This window comes from Schistocerca cancellata, chromosome 1, assembly GCF_023864275.1.
Source record: "Schistocerca cancellata isolate TAMUIC-IGC-003103 chromosome 1, iqSchCanc2.1, whole genome shotgun sequence".
NCBI classification, from domain to species: domain Eukaryota; kingdom Metazoa; phylum Arthropoda; class Insecta; order Orthoptera; family Acrididae; genus Schistocerca; species Schistocerca cancellata.
The window spans coordinates 566027609-566052686 of NC_064626.1; the positions used below are offsets into that span (position 1 = coordinate 566027609).

At 41.6% G+C, this 25078-nt stretch overlaps 1 protein-coding gene across 2 annotated transcripts in view; it reads left to right on the forward strand.

Moving 5' to 3' along the window:
• Positions 1-25078, forward strand: part of LOC126181322 (protein PTHB1) — a 120893-nt gene that overhangs the window by 65235 nt on the left and 30580 nt on the right. For both annotated transcript variants that reach the window (XM_049924763.1, XM_049924762.1), the window contains exon 9: positions 12215-12448. In XM_049924763.1, the coding sequence (XP_049780720.1) occupies positions 12215-12448 (234 nt within the window). The remainder of the gene's footprint in view (positions 1-12214; positions 12449-25078) is intronic.

Here is a 25078-nt window from a genome sequence, read left to right on the forward strand (position 1 = left end):
AAGACAGCAGACAGTTCCTAGCCGACACCATCTCCGGGACGACAAAGATGAACAAGAAGATGTGGGTGCAGGATGACGTAGGTCACCATCGCCACAAGCTAGCCGCTGGAGAGGATGCTCCCCCAACACACTGATCCAGGTCTCCATCACCAGTTAGAAGCTCCAGCCAATCATCTAGCTACTGCAAACTGGAAAACTAAAGGGTGAGACCTCCCTTGGAGGTAAGGCCACCAAAGAGAAAAATCCTCTGCCGTCGATCACTACAAAAATTATAGGAAACTACGTTGATATCCTCATGGATGGCCAGCCACGCCAAGCTCTTGTGGACTCTGGAGCATCATGTTCAGTCATTTCGGAGAAGTACTGTTGCCAGTTGCAGAAAATCGTATTTGTTGACAGCAAAACATCTCTGCTGAAGGTGGATAATGGGAAATATTTAAAACCTACAGGAAGATGTACAATTTGCGTGGGTATAAGTGGCCATACACATCCCACAGAATTCATCATCTCACAAGAGTGTATCATGGCGTCATTCTCGGATGGGACTTTTTGAAAGCTTCTCAGGCAATTAAAGATTGTGGTCGCTCAAAGATTATGCTAGATGAGACGAGATACTGTGACAGGAAGATGTGCATCTGAGTGTGTGAAGACTATGTGTGCTGCATGAACTGATCATTCCTGCAGTCAGTGCTAGATAGGTAACTGTCATGTGTCAAGCCATGCATCAACCCATGGATCTTGTAGTGGAATGTAAGAGAAGCATACCACTGAAGAATAACTTGGTCATCTCAGCCTCCGTTGTCTCATTTAAGAGTGGATTCGGTGAATCGTGGATAGTTAACTGTCACCGAGAAACGCAGATTGTTCCAAGGTGCATGTGCATAGCAAACACTGAGCCATTAATTGAGGAACAGCTGAGCATCATAGAAACCTACCATGCTGTCTGTGGGCGAAATTAGTGGTAACAGTATGAGACAAGATCTTCTAGCTTGACTATCGCCAGATCTCACTAAGGAACAACAGAAGAAGCTACTTGCCATTCTTCATGAGTTTTCTGAATGCTTCAATCTGCAGGTGAAGAGCAAATTAGACAAATCAATGGTGAAGCACCGGATTAGCACTGGAGACCATCAACCAATAAGCCAGACAGCATACTGTGCGTCAGCAACGGAATGTCGAATAATTTGCGACAAGGTAGAAAAAATGATGAAGAATGACATCATTCAGCCTTTGCAGAACCCATGGTCATCACCAGTGGTCCTCATCAGGAAGAAGGATGGCAGTTGACACTTTTGTGTTGATTACAGGAAGCTCAATAAGATAACTAAAAAGGACATTTACCCTCTTCCATGAATTGATGATATACTAGATTGTCTGAAGGGGGCTAAGTTTTTCTCAACCATGGACATATACTCGGGATACTGGCAAATAGAAGTAAATGAGACTGATCATAAGAAAACTGCATTCATCGCCCCTGAGGGCCTGTATGAGTTTAAGGTAATGCCATTTGGTTTGTGTAATGCATCTGCAACTTTTGAACGGATGATGGATAATATTCTAAGTCACCTGAAGTGGAAAATTTGTCTTTGTTTTTTAGATGACATTATAGTGTTCTCAGAGACATTTGATGAACACATGAAGAAACTGAGGGCTGTTCTTAAGTGTCTCCAACAAGGCGGACTGAAACTTAATCCAAGAAGTGTCTCTTTGGAGCAAAAGAAATCAAAATACCTGGACACCTTATGTCAAATGAAGGTGTGTGGCCAGACCCAGAAAATGTGAGATCTATAACGGAATTTCGTATTCCTAAAAGTATTAGAGATGTGAGAAGCTTCCTTGGATTATGTTCTTATTACCATCGTTTTGCCAAAGACTTTTGTATCAAAGGTAGCCCACTCCAAGAATTGTTAAAAGCTGATGCTAAATTTATCTGTGGTGGTGCTCAACGAGATTCTTTTGATGTGCTGCGAAAAGCTCTGACAAAGTACCCTGTACTTGGTCTATATGATGAGAGAGCACCTACAGAACTACACACAGATGCCAGCGGGTATGGGATTGGTGCTGTTCTGGCACAGATTTCAGATGAAAAAGAGAGGGTTATAGCCTATGCTTCTTGGACACTTAAAAAAGCTGAGAGAAACTACTCAACTACAGAAAGAGAATGTCTTGCTGTGATCTGGGCCATGTGCAAATTTCGACAGTATCTCTATGGAAGGCCATTCACAGTTGTTACGGACCATCATTCACTTTGTTGATTGACAGGTCTTAAGGATCCAACAGGATGACTTGCCAGGTGGGCAGTACGTCTTCAAGAGTATGGCATTAACATAGTGTACAAAAATGGAAGAAAACACCAAGATACCGACTATCTCTCAAGAAACCCTGTGCAAGACCATCAAGACTTTGATGAAGATAGTGACTGTCTCCCTACACTCCAGGATCTCTCTGCTGACCACAAGAAGGACGCCAAGATATCTTAAATTATGCTTGCCTTAAATCGGTCTGAGGATGTGAAAGGAAAATTTAAGGTAGTTAATGGATTACTTTGCAAGAAAAACTTTGATACGTTTGGAAAGAGGTGTCTATCATTGATTCCTAAACAAATGCGCTTAGATGTTCTACAGAAATTCCATGACACACCTGAGGCTGGACATTTAGGATTTATTAAGACATACGATAGAATCCACAAGAGATTTTTCTGGCCAGGTTTACTTAAGAGTGTCCGTCACTATGTGACACACTGTCAAGAGTGCCAGAGGAGAAAGTCAGTTTCTCAGGAACCACCTGGTTGGCTCGTACCAATTCCACCAGCTGAAATGCTTTTCCAGCGTGTTGGGATTGACCTCCTTGGGCGATTTCCAATGTCTGCTAGTGGCAATAGATGGATTATTGTTTGCACTGGTATCTGACATGCCATGCCATTACAAAAGCTGCGAAAACAGCTGAAGCATTCTAGGTCATCAAATTCAACATGGAAGACATTGTATTAAAACATGGTGCCCAAGGTCGTTTATTACTGACCAAGGCAAAGTTTTTCAATCGAATCTTGTGACAGAGATAAACCGTTGGTGCAACATTACTCATCACATGATGACTGTCAACCACCTGCAAACTAACGGGCTTACTGAATGCCTTAATAAAACCTTGGCTGACATGCTATAAATGTTCGTCAGTGTTGAGCAGAGCAGCTGGGATGAAGTGCTCCTTTCATGATGTTTGCCTACAACACCGCCAAACAAGACACCACAGGATTTACACCATTTTCCTGGTGCCTGGGTGTGAGGTGACTACGATGATGGACACTGTGTTTCTGTTACAGCCTGATGACATGGACAATGACTACATTGGCCAGGTGCTAACCAGAGCTGAGGAAGCTTGGCAGTTAGCTTGGCTCCCCACGCTGCAGGCTCAAGAAAATGATTGCTGAAAGTATGACGCGAGCCACCTTGCCTGGATCTTCACTTCTGTTTGGAAGGTTGGCCTCTCTGAGACTTGGACCTTATAAGGTAGTAAAACAGTTTTCTGATGTTACTTATGAAGTCGAAGATTTTGACCCCGACACAAGACAATGAATGATCAGAGATACGGTCCATGTCCTTCGAATGAAGCCCTACAAGGATCCTGTAACCCAGAGTAAATTCGTAGCTCCAGCAACAGGCAACAAGCAGAAAGGTCACAAAGAGTGTAGTGTCAAAAGAAGTTCTAAGAAGATTCATGCCAGGGTGAGAATCAGTCATCAGGAGTCAGAGTATGCAGGACCGATGACTCGTTCCTGGACTAGGAGGACATAACACCAAGGCGCTGTTCTCTTAAGGAGGGAGCAATGTCACAGAAGAGTAGCACCGTGATGTAGTGGTTATGATACTAAACTGTTGCATGGAGGGTCCTGAGTTCAAAACTCACCTGGACTGTACAATTTTAATTTCTATATTTGGTTCAAGTACATTCTAGAAGTATCTATAAATGTCAAGAATCATTGTACTGGAATGTTCTAATGTTCTGTAGCTGTATATATACTGTATGTGTTCTGGCTGGAGGCAGTTTGCTCCGCGCTCTTGTGTGTGCAAGTGCTGAATAAACCTTCATTAAGTGACGTTAGTGTTTGTCATTCATCTAATTACACCTTCTTCTAGGTGACAGTATAATACACTCCTGGAAATGGAAAAAAGAACACATTGACACCGGTGTGTCAGACCCACCATACTTGCTCCGGACACTGCGAGAGGGCTGTACAAGCAATGATCACACGCACGGCACAGCGGACACACCAGGAACCGCGGTGTTGGCCGTCGAATGGCGCTAGCTGCGCAGCATTTGTGCACCGCCGCCGTCAGTGTCAGCCAGTTTGCCGTGGCATACAGAGCTCCATCGCAGTCTTTAACACTGGTAGCATGCCGCGACAGCGTGGACGTGAACCGTATGTGCAGTTGACGGACTTTGAGCGAGGGCGTATAGTGGGCATGCGGGAGGCCGGGTGGACGTACCGCCGAATTGCTCAACACGTGGGGCGTGAGGTCTCCACAGTACATCGATGTTGTCGCCAGTGGTCGGCGGAAGGTGCACGTGTCCGTCGACCTGGGACCGGACTGCAGCGACGCACGGATGCACGCCAAGACCGTAGGATCCTACGCAGTGCCGTAGGGGACCGCACCGCCACTTCCCAGCAAATTAGGGACACTGTTGCTCCTGGGGTATCGGCGAGGACCATTCGCAACCGTCTCCATGAAGCTGGGCTACGGTCCCGCACACCGTTAGGCCGTCTTCCGCTCACACCCCAACATCGTGCAGCCCGCCTCCAGTGGTGTCGCGACAGGCGTGAATGGAGGGACGAATGGAGACATGTCGTCTTCAGCGATGAGAGTCGCTTCTGCCTTGGTGCCAATGATGGTCGTATGCGTGTTTGGCGCCGTGCAGGTGAGCGCCACAATCAGGACTGCATACGACCAAGGCACACAGGGCCAACACCTGGCATCATGGTGTGGGGAGCGATCTCCTACACTGGCCGTACACCACTGGTGATCGTCGAGGGGACACTGCACGGTACATCCAAACCGTCATCGAACCCATCGTTCTACCATTCCTAGACCGGCAAGGGAACTTGCTGTTCCAACAGGACAATGCACGTCCGCATGTATCCCGTGCCACCCAACGTGCTCTAGAAGGTGTAAGTCAACTACCCTGGCCAGCAAGATCTCCGGATCTGTCCCCCATTGAGCATGTTTGGGACTGGATGAAGCGTCGTCTCACGCGGTCTGCACGTCCAGCACGAACGCTGGTCCAACTGAGGCGCCAGGTGGAAATGGCATGGCAAGCCGTTCCACAGGACTACATCCAGCATCTCTACGATCGTCTCCATGGGAGAATAGCAGCCTGCATTGCTGCGAAAGGTGGATATACACTGTACTAGTGCCGACATTGTGCATGCTCTGTTGCCTGTGTCTATGTGCCTGTGGTTCTGTCAGTGTGATCATGTGATGTATCTGACCCCAGGAATGTGTCAATAAAGTTTCCCCTTCCTGGGACAATGAATTCACGGTGTTCTTATTTCAATTTCCAGGAGTGTATAACTCCAGTATGATACAATCCTCTTTTGCATAAGTGTGTACTTACTGTGTTTAGTTCTAGGTTCAGCTTCCACATAGTTTCACATGCATGTGTGTCATAATTATGTTTGAAGATGTTTTCTTTTTTTAATATGTTGTGGAATCCCCCCCCCCCCCCAAAAAAAAAAAAAAAAAAAAAAATCTGTACATCAGTAGGAATGGTGTACTACCATGGTACACTGTTACCACCACTGAACAGATTGTATTTTGAGTTAGAATCCTAACTGCATATGTTAAGTATATTCAGTTTTTTATTTAAATTGTTAAGGTGCATCTCCCACCTCAAATCTTCCTGAATATATATGCCTAAAATTTTTGTATGAAGCATGTTTGAGACATTTTTTTCCTTCAATGGTGAAAACGAGTTTGAAAAATGGAGGTTTTGCATGGTGTAAAAATTAACTGCCATAGTTTTTTCAGAACTTGCAACGAATGCATTCGTCCTGAACCACTGTGCTAAGTTATGCATAACCAGTGTTACAGTTCCTGCAGATTTTCCACACTGAGTGAATTATTTAGAATATTAGTGCCATCTGCAAAGAGTACTGTGGTTCCAACACACATTTTATCAGCCAGGTCATTTACATAGAGTAGAAATAAGACAGGTCCCAGAACTGATCCTTGTGGAACTCCTTACTTGCTTTTTTTGCTCATTACTGCAAGAAATAGAAACACCCACCAGGGAAGCCGAGAGCACTAATGCATTGCTTCCTGCACTCAGGTAGGCACACTAACCACAGATTGAATCTACCCAGCAGATTAACAATGAGGGCAGGTATGCCAACCAGCCTGGATGCAGTTTTTAGGCGGTTTTCCACATCCTGCTAAGTGAATACTGGGCTGGTCCCCACATTCCACCTCAGTTACATGACTCACAGACATCTGAAGATTTTCGCACTATTTCATGGCTTACATTAGACGCAGACAGTTGGGGTACGCTACTTACATCCCAGGGGGTTCAAGGTGGCGGCAGGAAGGGCATCTGGCCACCCTCTGCAACTAACACTGCCAAATCCATAATAACAAGACTGACCCTGCGTTGCAGCGTGAAAAGGCCTAAAGAAAGACAGAAACTGCAAGAAATAGAAAAGTTGGGTGTTTCACTGCCTTTGTATTTTATTTCTGTAATCTGTTGACAGTTATTGAGGTATCACTGTGTGATGTTCTGCCTTCTTTGCTTTATTTCTTCATTGATCATCCTCAGTGTCGACTTACCGTTGCTACACTGGATGGAAAATGGAGTGTGGAAGTAAAACACTGACTGCTTTAAATGATGTAGCCGGCAAGTGTTCATTTGTGTTTCACAATATTTTACTGTCACTGTCCACCCCCCCCCCCCCCCTCCCCTCCCTGGTTGCAGCCAAACGTCCACATACTGCTTCAATAGTTTACTGTTGTACATCTATGAGAAGTTAAAACCTAACTCCCCCCCCAGTTCATAAGTCTTGCAAGATATTGCGGTATGTGTTGAACAGATACTGTCATTGTTTTAGCCTAATTGTTTTACACTTATTTCCCAGTTAAGTTGAAGCATTTTTGTGGTTCTAACCAACACACATTTCTTGTCTGAAACTCGGCCATGGACTGACTGTCTCAGGACTGAAAATCAGGCCCTTATATATCCTCACAATAATAGGTACTGAAACTACACATTGTTCAAAGTTAAATTTACAAGAATTACTTCATTCAATTAACCGAATACATCGAAAAATTGGTTCTTTTTAACAGTCTCTTCTACTACAAGAGTTAAGCTGAATTATTTGTTTAAATCATGAAATTAACATATATACTTACACAAACAAAACTTTTGACAAAACTAAAAATTACTTGGGAATTAATTAAGGGCTGGCTTTGCTAACATGTTTTCGACTAGAACCAAATAGATACTTTAAGAATACTAGCATTTCATCTTCCAAATGTTTAAAATTAGTATAGACTTTATATTTGTTTATAAGTCAACAATAGAATTTAAGTTACAAAACAATTACTGATTTCACCCTATAATGAAAGTATTAACTAGGAATAGTCAAAATAAATTATAAAATTGATTACAGACATAAAACTAAACACAAAATTAGATCTATCACATCTTGGCACAGTGTTACACCGTCCGGGTTATCTGGATACTTCCCTCTGACACCAACCTATCAGAACTCCGGAGATGGGAACTTGCCCTTCAATATATCCTCTCTTCCCGTTACCCATCAGGCCTCAACCTCCACTAATTTCAAGTTGCCGCCACTCATACCTCACCTGTCATTCAACAACATCTTTGCCTCTGTACTTCCGCCTCGACTGACATCTCTGCCCAAACTCTTTGCCTTTACAAATGTCTGCTTCTGTCTGTATATGTGCAGATGGATATGTGTGTGTGTGCGCGCGAGAGTATACCTGTCCCTTTTTCCCCCTAAGGTAAGTCTTTCCGCTCCCGGAATTGGAATGACTCCTTACCCTCTCTCTTAAAACCCTCATCCTTTCGTCTTTCCCTCTCCTTCCCTCTTTCCTGATGAAGCAACCGTGGGTTGCGAAAGCTTGAAATTTGTGTGTGTGTTTTTTATTGTGTCTATCTGCCAGCGCTTTCTCATTCGGTAAGTCACAGCATCTTTGAAGGGCTTGCAGTTGGTGTATATCACGAACTGTCTCACCTCATCCTGCAGTCATAAGTACTTGATTGCTCTATAAGTGACAGCTTGTGTGAAAAATAAGCCAGCAGCTGCCATGTGTTGTTCACCCAGCTGCACCAACAGCTGATTGACTGGCATCCAACAGCTGATTGACTGGCATCCAGCACAAATGCCAGTGGAGCTCCAAGCTTGGGCTGCACCAGCAGTGCTACTTGTGCTAGGTTCTTTATGGTTGCTTCAAAACCCATACTCATCTCTTCAGTTCACTGCAGAGGAGAACTGCTTTTAACCTTTGGACCAGCTAGTGCTGCATTCAATGGCATCTGTTGTTCAGCAGTGCCTGATGAATGATGCTGGCGCTAAAACCTGATCATTCCTAAGCATCTGTGTAGCTCTTTTATTGTAGTCAGCTTTGGTAGCTGCAGTATGGCTTCAGCCTTCTTAGTGAGTGGTAGTGAACCTGATGAAGATATTCGATGACCCAGGAATTCAACTTCATGTTGTCCAAACACACATTTCACTGTGTTCAGTACCATGTTGTACTTTTTGAAATGCTCATAAACTTCTCTCAGGTGCTGGTGTTGTTGATCCTTGGACAGTGAAACACCAATGTACCATCCAAATAGGCAAAACAAAAGGTCAATCCACAGTAGACAGAGTCTGTGAACAGCTGCCAGGTTTGTGCAGCATTACATAGGCCTAAAGGTCATAAACTTCTTCTCATACAAGCCAAACAGCACAATAACCATGCTCTTTGGAATGTCCTCTGTTGCCGTGGGAATCTGGGTATATGCCTTTGCATGGCCTGTAACACTGAATATAGTGGCTTCATGCAGTGCATGATAATTGTTGTGTGGCTACTGTGGGCCTCAGCACCAGTACAGACAAGGAAGGAGAGAAGTTGTGATGGCCGGTGGCAGGAATTCAAAATGATCTTATGCATAACACTTGCAGAGTAATAGAACATTTTATTTCTAAAAGGGAAAACACAACTTAACTTCTCATTATGAGGTGGTTTGATGTGATTTCTGTGCCTCCTACATGCAATTACTTTTACATGCTATTACTATTCCCAGAATGCAGGCTAAGTATGGTCTTCCTATTACTCAATACTGATGCTCTGGAAGTCTGAGACTGAATTGGGCCCAACCAACGATGGGCCACTGGCTAAGTCAGCGCTTACAGGGGGCGCTGAACTCTGTCTTCCTGGAGGTATGGCACTGTCCGCTATTTCTATTGGCATGCCAGTGAGCATCTTCTTGATACCATTTCATGGTGCTGTGCTGGTCCATGTGCAGTTGATGCTTTAGGACTGCACAGTTATAACCTCTTAATAACGACATTGGGTAGTGATGAAGCCCAGATCATGAGTTAAGCACTCTGTAATTGTCACATGGTCGCCAGGCTCCTCCCCTTTTGCATACTAAATGCAGTGTGGATATCCATGGGCTGCTGGATGTTTGTATGATGCTTTCAGACAACATCGCACTGGTGAGGCAGCGTGGAGCCAATCTTCTTGGCTGGCAGGACCCAGGCTGTAATTTTTATATCATGTACCGTATCATGCATAACTTGCTGTGGTGTGTGTGGAGATCTTGTTAATGTAGGGAACTCACACAGCAGTGGGCAGCATTCCTTGTCCACAACCTGTGTTACCTGGATGTTGTACCTTCTGGTATCACAATGATCCCCAGTGGCCATAAGTCTGATAATATTGTCGACTGGGTGGGCCTTTGCTATATCCTGCAGGAGCTGGCAGTGAACCAGGAAATCAGCACCTACAATTGCTTTGGCCACTTCTACTACAGTGAAATTCCATGTGAATTGACATTTGAGTCCCAAATCCAATTCTTCACACTATGTGTCGTATGTCTCAATTGCTGAATTACTTGTGACGAACAAGCTAAATGCAGCAGGCAGTCTGCAACAGTGCAGTGACACTCTGGGCAGCATACTAGGGTAGATCCTGTCTCTATTAAATACTTCTGGCCTGATACTCTGTCAGTAATAAATAGGTGCCAGGATGTAGTTGGGTAGTCGGTGGCACCTATGACCAACTGCCGTTTGAATTTGGGTAGGCACAGGGGGATAGTGCTTTTTTTTAGCCTGCTCTCTAAATCTTCTGTGGACCAGCAAGTTGCCGGACCAGCATCTGATACAGATTGAGTCTAGAAACAGCTCCTAGATCACTTGCAGATATGTTCTCTGTGTGCTCAGTGCATTAACTTGGTAGACAAGTCATTGTAATCTGTGCATGAGATGAGAAGGTTCATTTATGTGCCACTGCCAGATATTGTGACTGCACTAACTTGTTTGGAGCAGTGGCTTCTTGGATGTAGACAGTCACTTCTGTAACAGGGTCCTGAGACACATCTATCCACGACACAACAATCACCTTTTCACCTTTACCTGCGGCAGCAAGCATCTGCTCCATAGAGAGCATAGGAGATTGTCGGCACTGTTCCAATGACCACCTTTCTGTGAGGTAATGCAGGAACTGGGATGTTTTCTGTTGCCTATGCCTTCCTGAGTCAGCACTTGTTTGATATAGTCTTTCTGCAGTGGCGCAAGTCTATGAATAAGCCCAGTCTTTAATGTTTCATAGTCATTCTCTGCTGGTGGAGCCACAATTATATCCTGAACTTCAGAAGCATAGCTTTGATCGAGCTGACTCACTGTCAATGCAGATTTAGTCTCATCTGCTGTAATTCCAACATAGCAAAAGCTGGCCTTGACCTGGGCAAACCAGAGAACTGCTTTATGCAGCCAAAACAGTGGGAATTAAATACCCAGTCATGGTACTACAAGCAGTTCCATCCTGTAATAAATATAACTGCGGACCAGTCTTCTCAGTGTTGATCACATCAGGGTCACCACTGATGAGAGTATTAGATTGTGTAGTGCTACCCATACTTAATAAGTGCTCACACACTGAGAATAGGCTTTAACAGATGTATTAATGCAAAGTGACATAAGGAAGAGAATCAGTTGCTATAGGTGACTTACCAATATCAGCAAGCAGAGAACAGAATAAACATCAAGTAAATGTGTTACATCTCCAGGCAGTAACTAATGAACATAAACACAGTACTCCAAGCAGCAAACACAAACTTGGTGGTTGACATAATTCATTTCTCACTGCACAGTCACTCAAATAGTGCCACAACTACATCTCTGGAGTGTACAAACAGACCTAATGTGCATGACCACAGCAGTTGACATGTGTAGTGGTCACTACACACTAATTATCAACTAAAATGCCCAACAAATAATCAGTAAACTATTAAATACTAGCCATCTGAGGTAGTATTGCAGAGATTTACAGAGAGCCAAGTGTGTTTGGGGAATAGGTAATACAATGGTGCTGACATTTCATCATTGTTATGCATCACATGAGAGGGGAAACTAAGTATAATGATGACATAAACAAACTGTCCACTGAGTATGATAGTAGATGTCTGAAGCAGACAAATAATGGAGGATGTTATTGTAACAGAGAGCAAATGAACTGGGTGTAGAATAAACCAAATGGAAAATATGGATAGTTCTTGATTAAAACAAACAAGGACAATCCCAGTCTGCTCTGTGTGTATGTAGTCTGTGGTCTGTGTGTTGGAAGGGGGGGGGGGGAGGAGGAGAGAGAGAGAGAGAGAGAGAGAGAGAGAGAGAGAGAGAGAGAGAGAGAGAGAGAGAGAGTGTGTGTGTGTGTGTGTGTGTGTGTGTGTGTGTGTGTGTGTGTGTAGGGGGGGTATCACCACTGGTCATTGTCACAACTACTTAGGCTTATTTAACTCTTCTGCTTCTTTTTCTTTCTATAATATATTAAGCAACACATTGAGTATGTGTTATATAAACTGAACACATCCCAATCCATCCTATTTAGTAGCATCCACTAAGGATCCACAGTGACTTTGGCATATTGATTTATTAGTAAATAGTCTGTTTCTTTTATTATATAAGTGTGTGTAACTCATAAATATCTTACAGCAATCACACTAGCAAGTGGCGCAGCAGAGCGTGAAGTTTGTGTTGAAGTGAACATGAATTCCCGACTAGAAACAACTTCACATGAACATATGCTGGGAGCAGGGATTGATCCTCCTGCATGCCAAATTTCTGTCCATTTACGTCCACATGTGCCTCTTAATAAGGTGCAAGTTGCAGTCATAGTACAACCACCACTGGAGGCCTCCCAAGTTTCACACACTGTCAACAGCCTGTGTGAGTAAGAGTATAATTAAAATATATATGTGATACATAATTGTTTAAATTGCAGTTGTTTCAAAGAAGATGCCTTTTTTGCATGCTGCACATTGAAATTTTTATTTTTATTTATCCACCCAGACATGTTTCACCTTTTTTACAAGGCATCTTCAGTGGGTGTCCTGAAATATTACATGATTTGTCCATTTTTACAGATAGGTTATGGTTTCACATCTAGGTTATATGTTTAAAAACAGTTCCTTAACTTTTTTATGAATTTGAATGGTACTTACAGGTAACTTCTAATTCATTGCATCTAAGTGCTTTCATTTTTGACAAAAGCTTGCAAATGGGAATGTAACTTCCATATCTGACCTGTAGGAAATGTTGATGGTTACATGTGGTTCATTACATACAGTTTTCATCAGTGATATACCTGTTGCTATTTTCAATGTGGCATTGTTTTGATTGTGACAATATTCTTTGGAGAAAATGTGAATCATGGTAAATATATACTAACATTTGTGAAAACTGCAAATCCCAGAAATAATGGTTTGGATGGATCCAAACTTGAAGGATGTGTAGAAAAAGTAATTGGTTAAGATGGCATACCCATAAGGCCCAGCAGCACCATAAGTTGGTGCATCACATAACTTATTTAGTAAAGAGCCAAAAAATGGGGATTAATGCCAGTTTATGTCATTGATGTTGAAATGTAAAGTATTACCACATAAATGAGATAAAACAGTGCAGAATTATCAGTTTTCAGAAAACGAGATTGCAAGAACAGAACATTTCAGCTCACTCTGGGCATGCTACTACAATGATGCTGTGTTTAAAATCAGTGGACAAAAGAGAATCATGCTAAGTGATGGGTAAAAACAGGGCCATACAATGTGACCACAGTTTGGGAGACTGTAATCTTTTTGCATAGCAATAACAGACTGTATAACTTCATCCACAATGTTAGCTCAGCACTGCAGTAGATTTGGACTTGTTTGCATTGATAGTCTGATGTCACATGTTGTGGACAGGAATTATGCCACATTTGATGTGTTCCACTGTCCAGCCTATTTGCATATTTGTTGCCACTTAGTATCATCGAGAAATGTACCACAAATGTGATAATTTATTTCTCACAAAATGATATTAAATTTTGAGTTTTCAGGAGAATGTTCTACACATCTGGGTACTGCAAGTGGTCTGTTTTGATAATAGATAATTGTGTAGATTCCAGAAAAATGACTGTCAGTTTTCTGTGGGTCATACAGAGGAAATGCAGAAATTTTGTGTTTTCAGGAGGATGTTCCACACATCTGGGTATTACAAGTGGTTTTTTTGACAATAGATAATTATGTAGATTCCAGAAAAGTGACTGTTAGTTTTCTGGAGGATATACAAAGGAAATGCACCTTTGTAATTTTAATTTCATAAGAGAGTCATAATTTTCTGTTACCATTTACAGGCTGCCTTGGGCAGCCGCTGGTGAAGTATCAGTGCAGCAGCAGTGCAGTAGTGAGTCACATATTTAGCTTTCATATTTGTTTTGTAGTTTGATTCTTAATTTCTTTCCAAGTGTTTGTGCGCTTGTGTATTTAATTACATAAAATCCTTGCGTATTCTCGTATTTGAGAGGAGTAATATTGTTTATTGATAGCTGTAGAGTATAAATTCGCGGAGTTGTTAGTCAGTTGTTTGTTTTGGACTGCCAGTGTACTTTTGACACAGCTCAGTGAGCCTTGAGCAGCCACTGGTGAAGTATCAGTGCAGCAGCAGTCCAGTAGCGAGTCGCAAATTTAGCCTTCATATTTGTTTTGTAGTTTGATTCTTAATTTCTTTCCAAGTGTTTGTGCACTTGCATATTTAATTACATAAAATCGTTGCATATTCTCATATTTGAGAGGAGTAATATTGCTTATTGATAGCCATAGAGTATAAATTCGAGGAGTCGTTAGATATTAGCAGTAGGATGGATAGGGTGTGTGCGTGCTGTGTGCGGGCGCAGGAGGAACTGGCTGCGGTTTGCAAGCAGCTGAGCGTGCTGTTGGCCATGGTCAGCCGCCTTCAGGCTGCTGCCTTGAGGTGCAGCGACGGTGGAGGCTCTGGCACGTCACTTGAGACACCCCAGGTGTCACTTGCTGTGTCCGCTGATTCAGCCGCTGAGGCACCTTCTAATGTACCCGGTGCATTCGGGCCACCCTCACCTCAGGGTGAGTGGTGGACTGCAACGTGTTCGCGTCGCTCGAGGCAGAGGGCCAATGTGGAGGCTAACCTGTTGGCCATGCCTGTTCATCCTGTCAGTGGGCAGGTGGCTGCTCATTCAGCATGGCCCGTGCAGGCACACGGGGGCAAAGGCTTGCTGGTTATTGGGAGCTCCAATGTTAGGCGGGTGATGGAGCCCCTAGGGAAATAGCGTACAGGGCTGGAAAGAAATCCAATGTGCACTCGGTTTGTCTGCCGGGAGGCCTCATCCAAGTTGTGGAGGTGGCCTTGCCTGCAGCTATCGAGCGTACGGTGTGCAGTCGTTTGCAAGTAGTTGCTCACGTCGGCACCAATGATGCCTGTTGCTTGGGTTCTGAGGCGATCCTCAGTTTGCACAGGCAGCTAGTGGATTTGTTGAAGACTGCTGGCCTCGCATGTGGGGTGCAAGCAGAGCTCTGTATTTGCCGCATCGTTCCTAGAGTGGATCGGGGTCCTTTGGTTTGGAGCTGAGTGGAGAGTCTCAACCAGAGGCTTCGTCGACTCTGTGACAGTCTTGGCTGCAGATTTCTAGACTTGCACTATTGGGTAGGGAATTGTAGGGCGCCCCTAGATAGGTCAGGGGTGCACTACACAAAGGAAGCGGCTACTCGGGTAGCAGAGTACTTGTGGCGTGCACATGGGGGTTTTTTAGGCTAGGCAGTAGTGCGAGGTGTCCTGATGAACACTCACTAGTTGGTGTGCAGGCAGGGAAATCAGGACGTGCTCAGTGTAAAGACACTTCAGCTATCAAGATATTAGCAGCAAATTTTCAGAGTGTTTGGAATAAAGTTCCTGAATTTACTGCCCTCCAGGAAGCGTGGGGCACGCAAATTATTCTCTGGACTGAAACATGGCTGAACCCTGAGACAGGAAGTTCTGAAATATTTAGTGAGGGTTGGAACGTGTATCGGAAAGATGGATTAGACACCGTAGGAGGTGGTGTCTTCATTGCAGTTGACAAAAATATTGTGTCTACTGAGGTCGAAGTAGATTGTGATTGTTAAGTTATCTGGACACGTTTAACAGAGCTAGGGGAAATAAAGTTAATTTCGGGGTGTTATTACTGGCCACCAGGTTCCACTGTGACAGTTCTACAATCATTCAAAGGGATTCTACATTCTGTATCGCAGAAGTACCCGGATCATGCTATATTAGTCGGAGGCGACTTCAACCTACCTAGTATAGACTGGGATGTCTATGGATTCATTACAGGTGTTACAGACAAGCCGTTGTGTGAATTACTTTTGAACACATTATCCGAAAACTGTCTTGAGCAGCTAAATCGACAGCCATCACGTAATGGAAATATTTTAGATCTGGTAGCCACGAACAGACCAGACCTCATCAACGGTGTCAGTGTTGAGACAGGGTTTAGTGATCACGATGTTGTCATTACGACTATGGTTACGAAAGTTAAAAAGTCAGTCAAGAAGGCTAGGAGAGTATTCTTACTAGAAAGAGCAGATAAGCAGTTGTTAGCATCCCACTTAGTAAATGAATCAACTTTATTTACTTCCGGTACGATGGACGTGGAAGAATTATGGTCAAATTTTAAGCACATTGTAAATCACGCATTGGACAAGTATTTGCCGAAAAACTGGGTTACGGACGGAAAAGATCCACTGTGTTTTAATAGCGCAATTTGGAGAATGCGCAGGAAGCAAAGGCAGTTGCACTCACGGTACAAGAAAGATCGGGAGAATGAGGACAGGCAAAAGTTAGTAGAGATTCGTGCTGCTGTAAAAAGAGCGATGCACGAAGCATTCAACCACTACCACCATCATACCTTAGCAAAAGATCTTGCTGAAAACCCAAGGAAATTCTGGTCTTATGTAAAATCAGTAAGTGGGTCGAAGGCTTCCATCCAGTCACTCACTGATCAGTCTGGCCTGACAGTGGAAGACAGCAAAACGAAATCAGAAATTTTAAATTTAGCATTTGAGAAATCTTTCACACAGGAGGATTGTACAAACGTACCGCCGTTTGAGTCTCATACAGATTCCCGTATGGAGGACATAGTGATAGACATCCCTGGAGTTGTGAAGCAGCTGAAGGGATTGAAAATAAATAAATCGCCAGGTCCTGATGGGATTCCAGTTCGGTTTTACAGAGAGTTCTCTATTGCATTGGCTCCTTACTTAGCTTGCATTTATCATGAATCTCTTGCCCAACGTAAAGTCCTGAGTGACTGGAAAAAAGCACAGGTGACGCCTGTATACAAGAAGGGTAGAAGGACGAATCCTCAAAATTACAGACCAATATCCTTAACATCGGTTTGTTGCAGGATTCTTGAACATATTCTCAGTTCGAATATAATGAATTTCCTTGAGATAGAGAAGTTGCTGTCCATGCATCAGCACGGCTTTAGAAAGCATCGCTCCTGCGAAATGCAACTTGCCCTTTTTTCACTTGATATCTTGCAAACCATGGATGAAGGGTATCAGACGGATGCCATATTCCTTGACTTCCAGAAAGCGTTTGACTCGGTGCCCCACTGCAGACTCCTAACTAAGGTATGAGCATATGGGATTGGTTGCCAAGTATGTGAGTGGCTCAAAGACTTCTTAAGTAATAGAACCCAGTACGTTGTCCTCGATGGTGAGTGTTCATCAGAGGTTCATCTGGAGTGCCCCAGGGAAGTGTGGTAGGTCCGCTGTTGTTTTCTATCTACATAAATGATCTTTTGGATAGGGTGGATAACAATGTGCGGCTGTTTGCTGATGATGCTGTGGTGCACGGGAAGGTGTCGTCGTTGAGTGACTGTAGGAGGATACAAGATGACTTGGACAGGATTTGTGATTGGTGTACAGAATGGCAGCTAACTCTAAATATAGATAAATGTAAATTAATGCAGATGAATAGGAAAAAGAATCCTGTAATGTTTGAATAGTCCATTAGTAGTGTAGCGCTTGACACAGTCACGTCAATTAAATATTTGGGCATGACATTGCAGAGTGATATGAAGTGGGACAAGCATGTAATGGCAGTTGTGGGGAAGGCAGATAGTTGTCTTCGGTTCATTGGTAGAATTTTGGGAAGATGTGGTTCATCTGTAAAAGAGACCAGTTATAAAACACTAATATGACCTATTCTTGAGTACTGCTCAAGTGTTTGGGATCCCTATCAGGTCAGATTGAGGGAGGACGTAAAAGCATTTCAGAGGTGGGCTGCTAGATTCGTTACTGGTAGGTTTGATCATCATGTGAGTGTTACAAAAATGCTTCAGGAACTTGGGTGGGAGTCTCTAGAGGAAAGGTGGTGTTCTTTTCGTGAATCGCTACTGAGGAAATTTAGAGAACCAGCATTTGAGGCTGACTGCAGTACAATTTTACTGCTGCCAACTTACATTTCGCGGAAAGACCACAAAGATAAGATAAGAGAGATTAGGGCTCGTACAGAGGCATATAGGCAGTCATTTTTCCCTCGTTCTGGTTTGGAGTGTAACAGGGAGAGAAGATGCTAGTTGTGGTATGAGGTACCCTCTGCCATGCACCATATGGTGGATTGCGGAGTATGTATGTAGATGTAGATGTAGAACAAAACTGTAAGAGAAAGAGTCAAATTCTTCATTTATGTGAAGGGAGAAATTAGCTTGGTTATGTGATGGTCATTCAATAAAGTATTGCAATTTTGTACTGAATAGAATAGAACAGAATTTATCCATCTTTGAACATTTTACATGTTATTGTTACAATTATTTACAAATAATGCTAAGAGACATGCTATACATAAAAATTTAATGATATTTACATCAGTGACACTTTGTTACATACAATCTGAAAATTATATATGCAGTTACCTTGATTTATTACAACTTAGTATGTCAGTCATTATGTCGCTTAAATCTGATACCTCATACTCTTTTGTGGAGTGGCATGCTTCCTTCTTAAACCATTCTGCTAGAACAATCTTAAATGTAATATAGGGAACAGACTGGGCAGTTTTTGGGAGTCTATTGAAAAATCTGGGGCCTAGCTAGATATTTGTGACAGTTGTGAACCTTGGCTATCCTACTGTAGGGTAAATCAGTTGGTTGTCCAATTCTTATGTTCATTTATAGACATCCTAAGGTTAACATTATTTAACTTCTCTTTAACACTGAGAAGGAAACTACACATACTGATCTGATAGTCTACTGCTTCAGATACTGTTACAGTCAATGACAAAAGTTATAACCAAAAATTAATAAATAATCCTTAATGAAATACAGACTGATCAAAACTTTTTGCCCAACTTCAGTATGGTGAACAATGTGTATGACATGAATTGAAAGGCATGCAAAGGTCCTACATTCCCAGACCAGGTTCTTCATCCAGATAGAATCCAGAGACTGTAACAGATATGTAAATATCATCACTGTCATGCTGAGTGGCAAAATATAGTGTTTTCAGGCAGGTCTTGCTTCAGTCTGTCCTGTAGCCATGGCTCCACACCTGGTGTACTGCTATTCACCAGTCTGCATTGTTCATCATCATGACAGAGAAATGCCAAGTATGAGGGTGCAGTGTTGGGTACAACATGCAGTCTCAACTGTTATGTACTGAAGGTAATCTGCGCAGGATTCCTCTGTTCAGAAGGTTGTAGAGACCTAGCTAATTCCTCTCTTTCAGGCAACTCCATATGTTACATTTCTGCAGGACACGTGGCGAGGTATGTGCAAACCTGCTTCAAAGAGCGCCACTGTGCTGCTATGCCATACATATTCATCTGACATTTCACCCACTGAACACATGTGGAATATGGTTGGTCAGCAATCTGTTTCACTCAGTCCTCCAGTGCCAAGTGTTGATGTACATTTTTGTAGCCCTTATCATTTATGTATGAATCTAATCTGTGCTGTAGAGTACATTTCAGTCACATCTATCCTTCTTGCTTGTGCAATTTTCACAAACGTTAATGTGATATGGTGCAAGTCCTTGTAGGATAGGCCTATGCTTTACATGTTAATCACATTTAGTTTGCTTGCTAAATGTGAAAAGAAACCAAAGTTTCCTAGTTTAAAATGTTATAATCACATATGTGCACTAGACTTGACTAAGGGGGATCAGGTTGTTATAGCTGGAGGGATTGGGAAGATTATTGTTATATTTCAATATAGATGGTTATTTCAATATAGATGGTGACTTTGACAGGATTACTACTGAGACCACTACTGTTAATTCTGTGCAGCTGTTTCAGCATTACAAACAACACCATCTTGACAATGGGGTGTGGAAAATTAATATAGGACATGAGAGGATGCTGATGACTGCTGACAAGGCACTCTTTTTGGAAGTGCCAGTTGAGAGTATCCTTCAGTTGTGATATGATAGACACTATCTACACCTGAATAAGATGGGAAGGGATTGTTGGTTAAGCTTATAAGTGACAATATTTATTTATTTTATTTTTATTTATTTATTTATTTTACTATCCATCTTTAGGCATTAAAAAATGAAATTGATGTCGTCATTTTTGTACATATACAGTTTACATAACTAACAGAAATGGTGTAATATATTGTAGGTCATTATTGTCTAATAAGATACAAAAATTTGTCCTTGATGCTGCACAAGGTATTTGCATTATATTTACATGTATAAGTTTAATCTAAGTGAAACTATATTAGTACCGGTACTTAAGATCATCTTTAGAGCACATTATAAACTCTTCTATTGTATAAAAAGCTTTTCCTCTAAGCCATTTCTTTGTGACACCTTTAAACTCATTCAGTGACACATTATATGCCTCTATTGGCAACATGTTAAATAGTTTTACTCCCATGTACCTGTAACTATCTTGAGTTTTCTTTAGTCCAGCAACTGGGATGTCAATTTGCTGTTTTATACATGTGTCATGGTGATGGATAGATTGTTGTAGTTTGTGAGTGTGTTGGTTTTCTTTTGTGTATCAAACAACTTAGTATAAAGAGGGCTGCAACTGTTAGTATTTTTAGATTTTTGAAATATGGTCTACAAGACTCATTATTTCTGACTCCATGGATGCATCTGACTGCCTTCTTTTGCCAAATGAAAACTTGTTTTGCTCCGGGTGAGTTTCCCCACAACCAAGTGGCATATGTTAAATGGGTGTGGAAAAGGGCATAGTATGCATTGAGTAATAACTTACCACTAACACATGACCTTAGTTTACCCAACAAATATGTCACACATGCTAACTTAGTGCAAATATAATCGGTATGACTCTTCCACGTTAATTTTGAGTCAAGATCCCAAGTAGTTTTTAGCTGAGACAAATCAATCTTATCACTCTTAACACACAAGCTGAAGAGAATATTTACAGTTTTATCATGATTTATATGCAAGTCATTGAGTTGGAACCACTTGATGGCTGCTCTGAGATGAGCCTCACTTTCCTCGTTTAATTTTCCTAAATCTTTCCCTGCTGTAACAAAAGTTGTATCATCTGCATAGAGTGTGGATTTACATAACATGGTGCTGGGCAAGTCATTTACATATATTATAAAAAGTAAAGGTCCAAACACAGGGCCTTGTGGTACACCCTGCATGATATCCAAGACATTTGACCTCAAATTGTTAAAATGCACAATTTATTTTCTGTTGCTTAGATAGGATCTGATCAGAGATAGTTCTGAGCCTCTAATACCATAGCAGTGCAGGTTTTCTAGTAGTATCCTGTGACTGACAGAGTCAAATGCCTTGCTGAGGTCCACAAGAGTGGCATTAACTGATAATCCTGATTCGAAAGATGACAATATATATGTAACAACATCTTCAACTGTTTTGCTGTTGACAGGCCGGACCTGAAGCCATACTGAGAGTTACTAAGAATATTATTCACAGACAGATGTTGACTGATGTGAAGCTGTATGCAATATTCCACTACTTTTGATATGATGGGTACCATGGAGATTGGACGGTAATTATTAGGACAAGACTTGTCACCTTTCCTGTACAGTGGAGTAACGAATGCCATTTTTAAGGATGAAGGGAAACAGCCACTGACAAACATCCGGTTCATAAGATAACAGAATAGATGTGCTATTACATCTGCTATTTTTTTTATTACAAAATTGGAGAGACTGTAAATGTCTTCTGATTTTGAGTAACTTAATTTTGCTATTGCAGTTTTAATATCTGTTACTTTTACTTCTTTCCAATTAAACACAGGAACCATATCCTAAAAATTTTGTAGAAATGAATTTCTATTATTTGAGATATGGTTGTTGTCACATTTATGGATATGTTCATTTGCAGCTCTGTTATTCATACTGGCAGCATTAATGAAGAAGGCGTTGAAATCATCCGGTGTGATACAAGCATCACATGAATTATTTTTGTTAACATCTTTATTTCTACCCAGATGAGTCTTGATAACAGTCCAGGCTGCTTTGCATTTATTTTGGGAATCTGTGCTCACTCAAAACCAAATTCTTTTAGAGTGCCCATTTATCTTAAATGTAATATTCCACTCAAAAGTATTGATATATCAAGACATTGTAAAAACCAAATATTTGAAAAATGTGTACAAGAGTTTGAATTTTCAAGGAAAATAAAAGGTTTCAGTTATAGACCTCTACAGATCTTCCAGTTTTCTTCTCAATGCTTGTGCTGTGCTATGATCACACCTTAAGAAAGACATGAGTGAAGTTTGTGTGGCGCGTTCAATAACAATTTCATGACAGGTTCTCCAGAGATAAGAATGTTTATGACTTTACGTGGCTCTTACAACCTGGTACAGTGTACTTTGCAACCAGAGTTTAGGGAAACAGCAGTTCAATCATAGATAATATCTTCATAGATTGTTCTCTAGTTGGTGGTCACAGTGTGAGTAAAATTAGTAATGGTTTGTCAGATTGTCATGCATAGATAATAATACTGAAAGGAATCAAGGCAAATTCATGTCCTAAAATAGTTAAAAAAAAAGAGTTAGAGATATGAATCAGATTTCAATTATCATGTTCTCTGATATCTTTTTTACCTCTTTCTCATTAAAAATTACTGACAGTTATGTAATACTAATAAGCAAACAGTTTGGATAACTTAATGTCATTAGAATATATGGAGAGTTGCTACATTTATTTATTAAATTATTTATAACGGTATTAAAATATCATGTAGGAGCAAACTGGATGAGTATCGCATTATGGACAGAGACAGATCAATTACAAAATTTCACTACAGAGGGTGTTGCAGAGTGGTTGAAAATGTCACCAGACAGTCTAAAAAATGCATTGTGCCAAGAGAATAGATAGCTCTCAGAACAAAATGAAAACAATATGGTCAATCGTGAAACAGGCATTGAGGCAGAATGTGAGTGCTCACATACTACTATTGTAGAATAGTGTTACTGTTGAATGAACCTATGTTCCAACAGAGTTGTGCAGAATGTTTAATAATCATTTCCTCTCAATAATTAACAACTTGTATAAAAATTGTTTTGGTACTGGTATTGTATTGTATTGTATTGCATGGAAATGGGGACCTAGAAATGACGGAGAGGCTTCGTCCCCGCCACAGTCCTCTGTGGTTCACAACCCCACAACAGGCTACAGCAGTTCACTCACCTCACCGCCACCCCACACCAAACCCAGGGTTATTGTGTGGCTCGGCCACCAGTGGACGCCCCAGGAACATCTCACACCAGACGAGTGTAACCCCAGTGTTTGCATGGTAGAGTAATTATGGTGTATGCGTATGTGAAGAAAGTGTTTGTGCAGGAATCGCTGACATAGTGTAACTGAGGCACAATAAGGGGAACCAGCCCACATTCACCAAGGCAGATGGAAAACTGCCTTAAAAACGATCCACAGACTGGCCGTTACACCGGACTTCAACACTAATCCGCCGGGCAGATTCATGCCGGGAACTGGCATATCTTCCTGCCCTGAAAGCAGTGCATTAGACCACACAGCTAACCAGGCGGGCGTGGTACTGGTAAATATGCAGAAATCTTAACAGTGGGCATTCTGAGACAATTATGTCACATGGAGCTACAAATAAAGTTAAAATTTAATCAGTTATTAAACCAATAAGAAGTAAAGCCTCCCATAGATATGATGAAATATAAAGTAGGATTATGAAGATCAGTGCACTTGTAAAACGGGCTGGTTAATACCGTAGCTAGCACACTCTTCTTCAAATATTATTCCACTACTTGCTATTCACACTGCATTCATCATGACACTGAATAATCAAGCCCAGATTTAAATTTCAACTCAAGTTATTTACTGTTCACTTCTTGTTAACACAACATTATCCACTATAAACAGCAATAATAACAAAAACTTCATGAAAATACTCATTTATGACTGTCCATGCCATCTTCACATGACAGCTCCTCCTTCCTTTATTAGACCTCCAAAAACTGCTGACAACAATGCTTATGGGCGGAACTCACGTGAAATCAAAGACCTCCCAAAACTTAGCAACTACAAAGATATTACAAAACCACATGAAAAAGCATATTATATTAACATTGCATGTGAAGATTCATACTGTTGGCAGCCACTTGCAATGTTTCACTACCCCCTCATTTACTTTCAGTTTGGACTATTGCAAATAGGACACTGTAAAAGTCAGTGGAAAGAAACATATTTCGCAACTACCATGGAATAACACTGAAGTGAAAACAATCCACATACTATGTGTCATACTGATGAAAAATAGCGTGTAATACCAATGAAACTTTGAATAAAATATTCTACCGATGTTTGAAATTTTCCAAATACTTAAGTCTCTTCCTAGTACTTCACCCAATTAACAATTATACATACCAAATGCACAAAAAATAAATACATCCATGCTTTCTGAACTCTAATTTCATACCCCTTCCAGCACTTCAAGAACATGAAATACAACCAGCAAAGACTAACACTGGCATTAGTTTGTGACCCATGATAACGTAGATGAATAGAAAACTCACTCGCCCATGCTAGTTACTTCTTAACCAATATTACTAGTACAACGTATAAACATTACATTATACCCTAAACATGTGATGAGTTGGACCCCTTAACAAAACAGGTAGAGTGTGCACAAATAAAACTTCCTATACCCATCAAATCCCCCTTCAAAATTAATTCATGCAGTACTTCAACATTCCTCAATTCTAACAAGGTAGCAAAATATGAGAGGTGTTGAATAAGTAGATGTTTTTCTCAGCCATTTTCAGCTGATAAAATGCAGAATTTGTTGAGGGACATCATGGAATATTCCCATCTGTAGTTTCGTGAAGTTCCAGAAGGTGGTGACTCTATATGTATCCAGTCTCCTGTGTGTCTGCCAGCCACACACAGCATTGTTGGAATGTGCAGAGGTGATTGACAGATCACAATCAAACACCTCACCACACAACTGGATGTCTCTGTTGGTATTGCTGACACAGTCTTCCACCAGTTGGGGTACTCATAGGTGTGTGCCCACTGGGTTCCATGCCACCTAACAC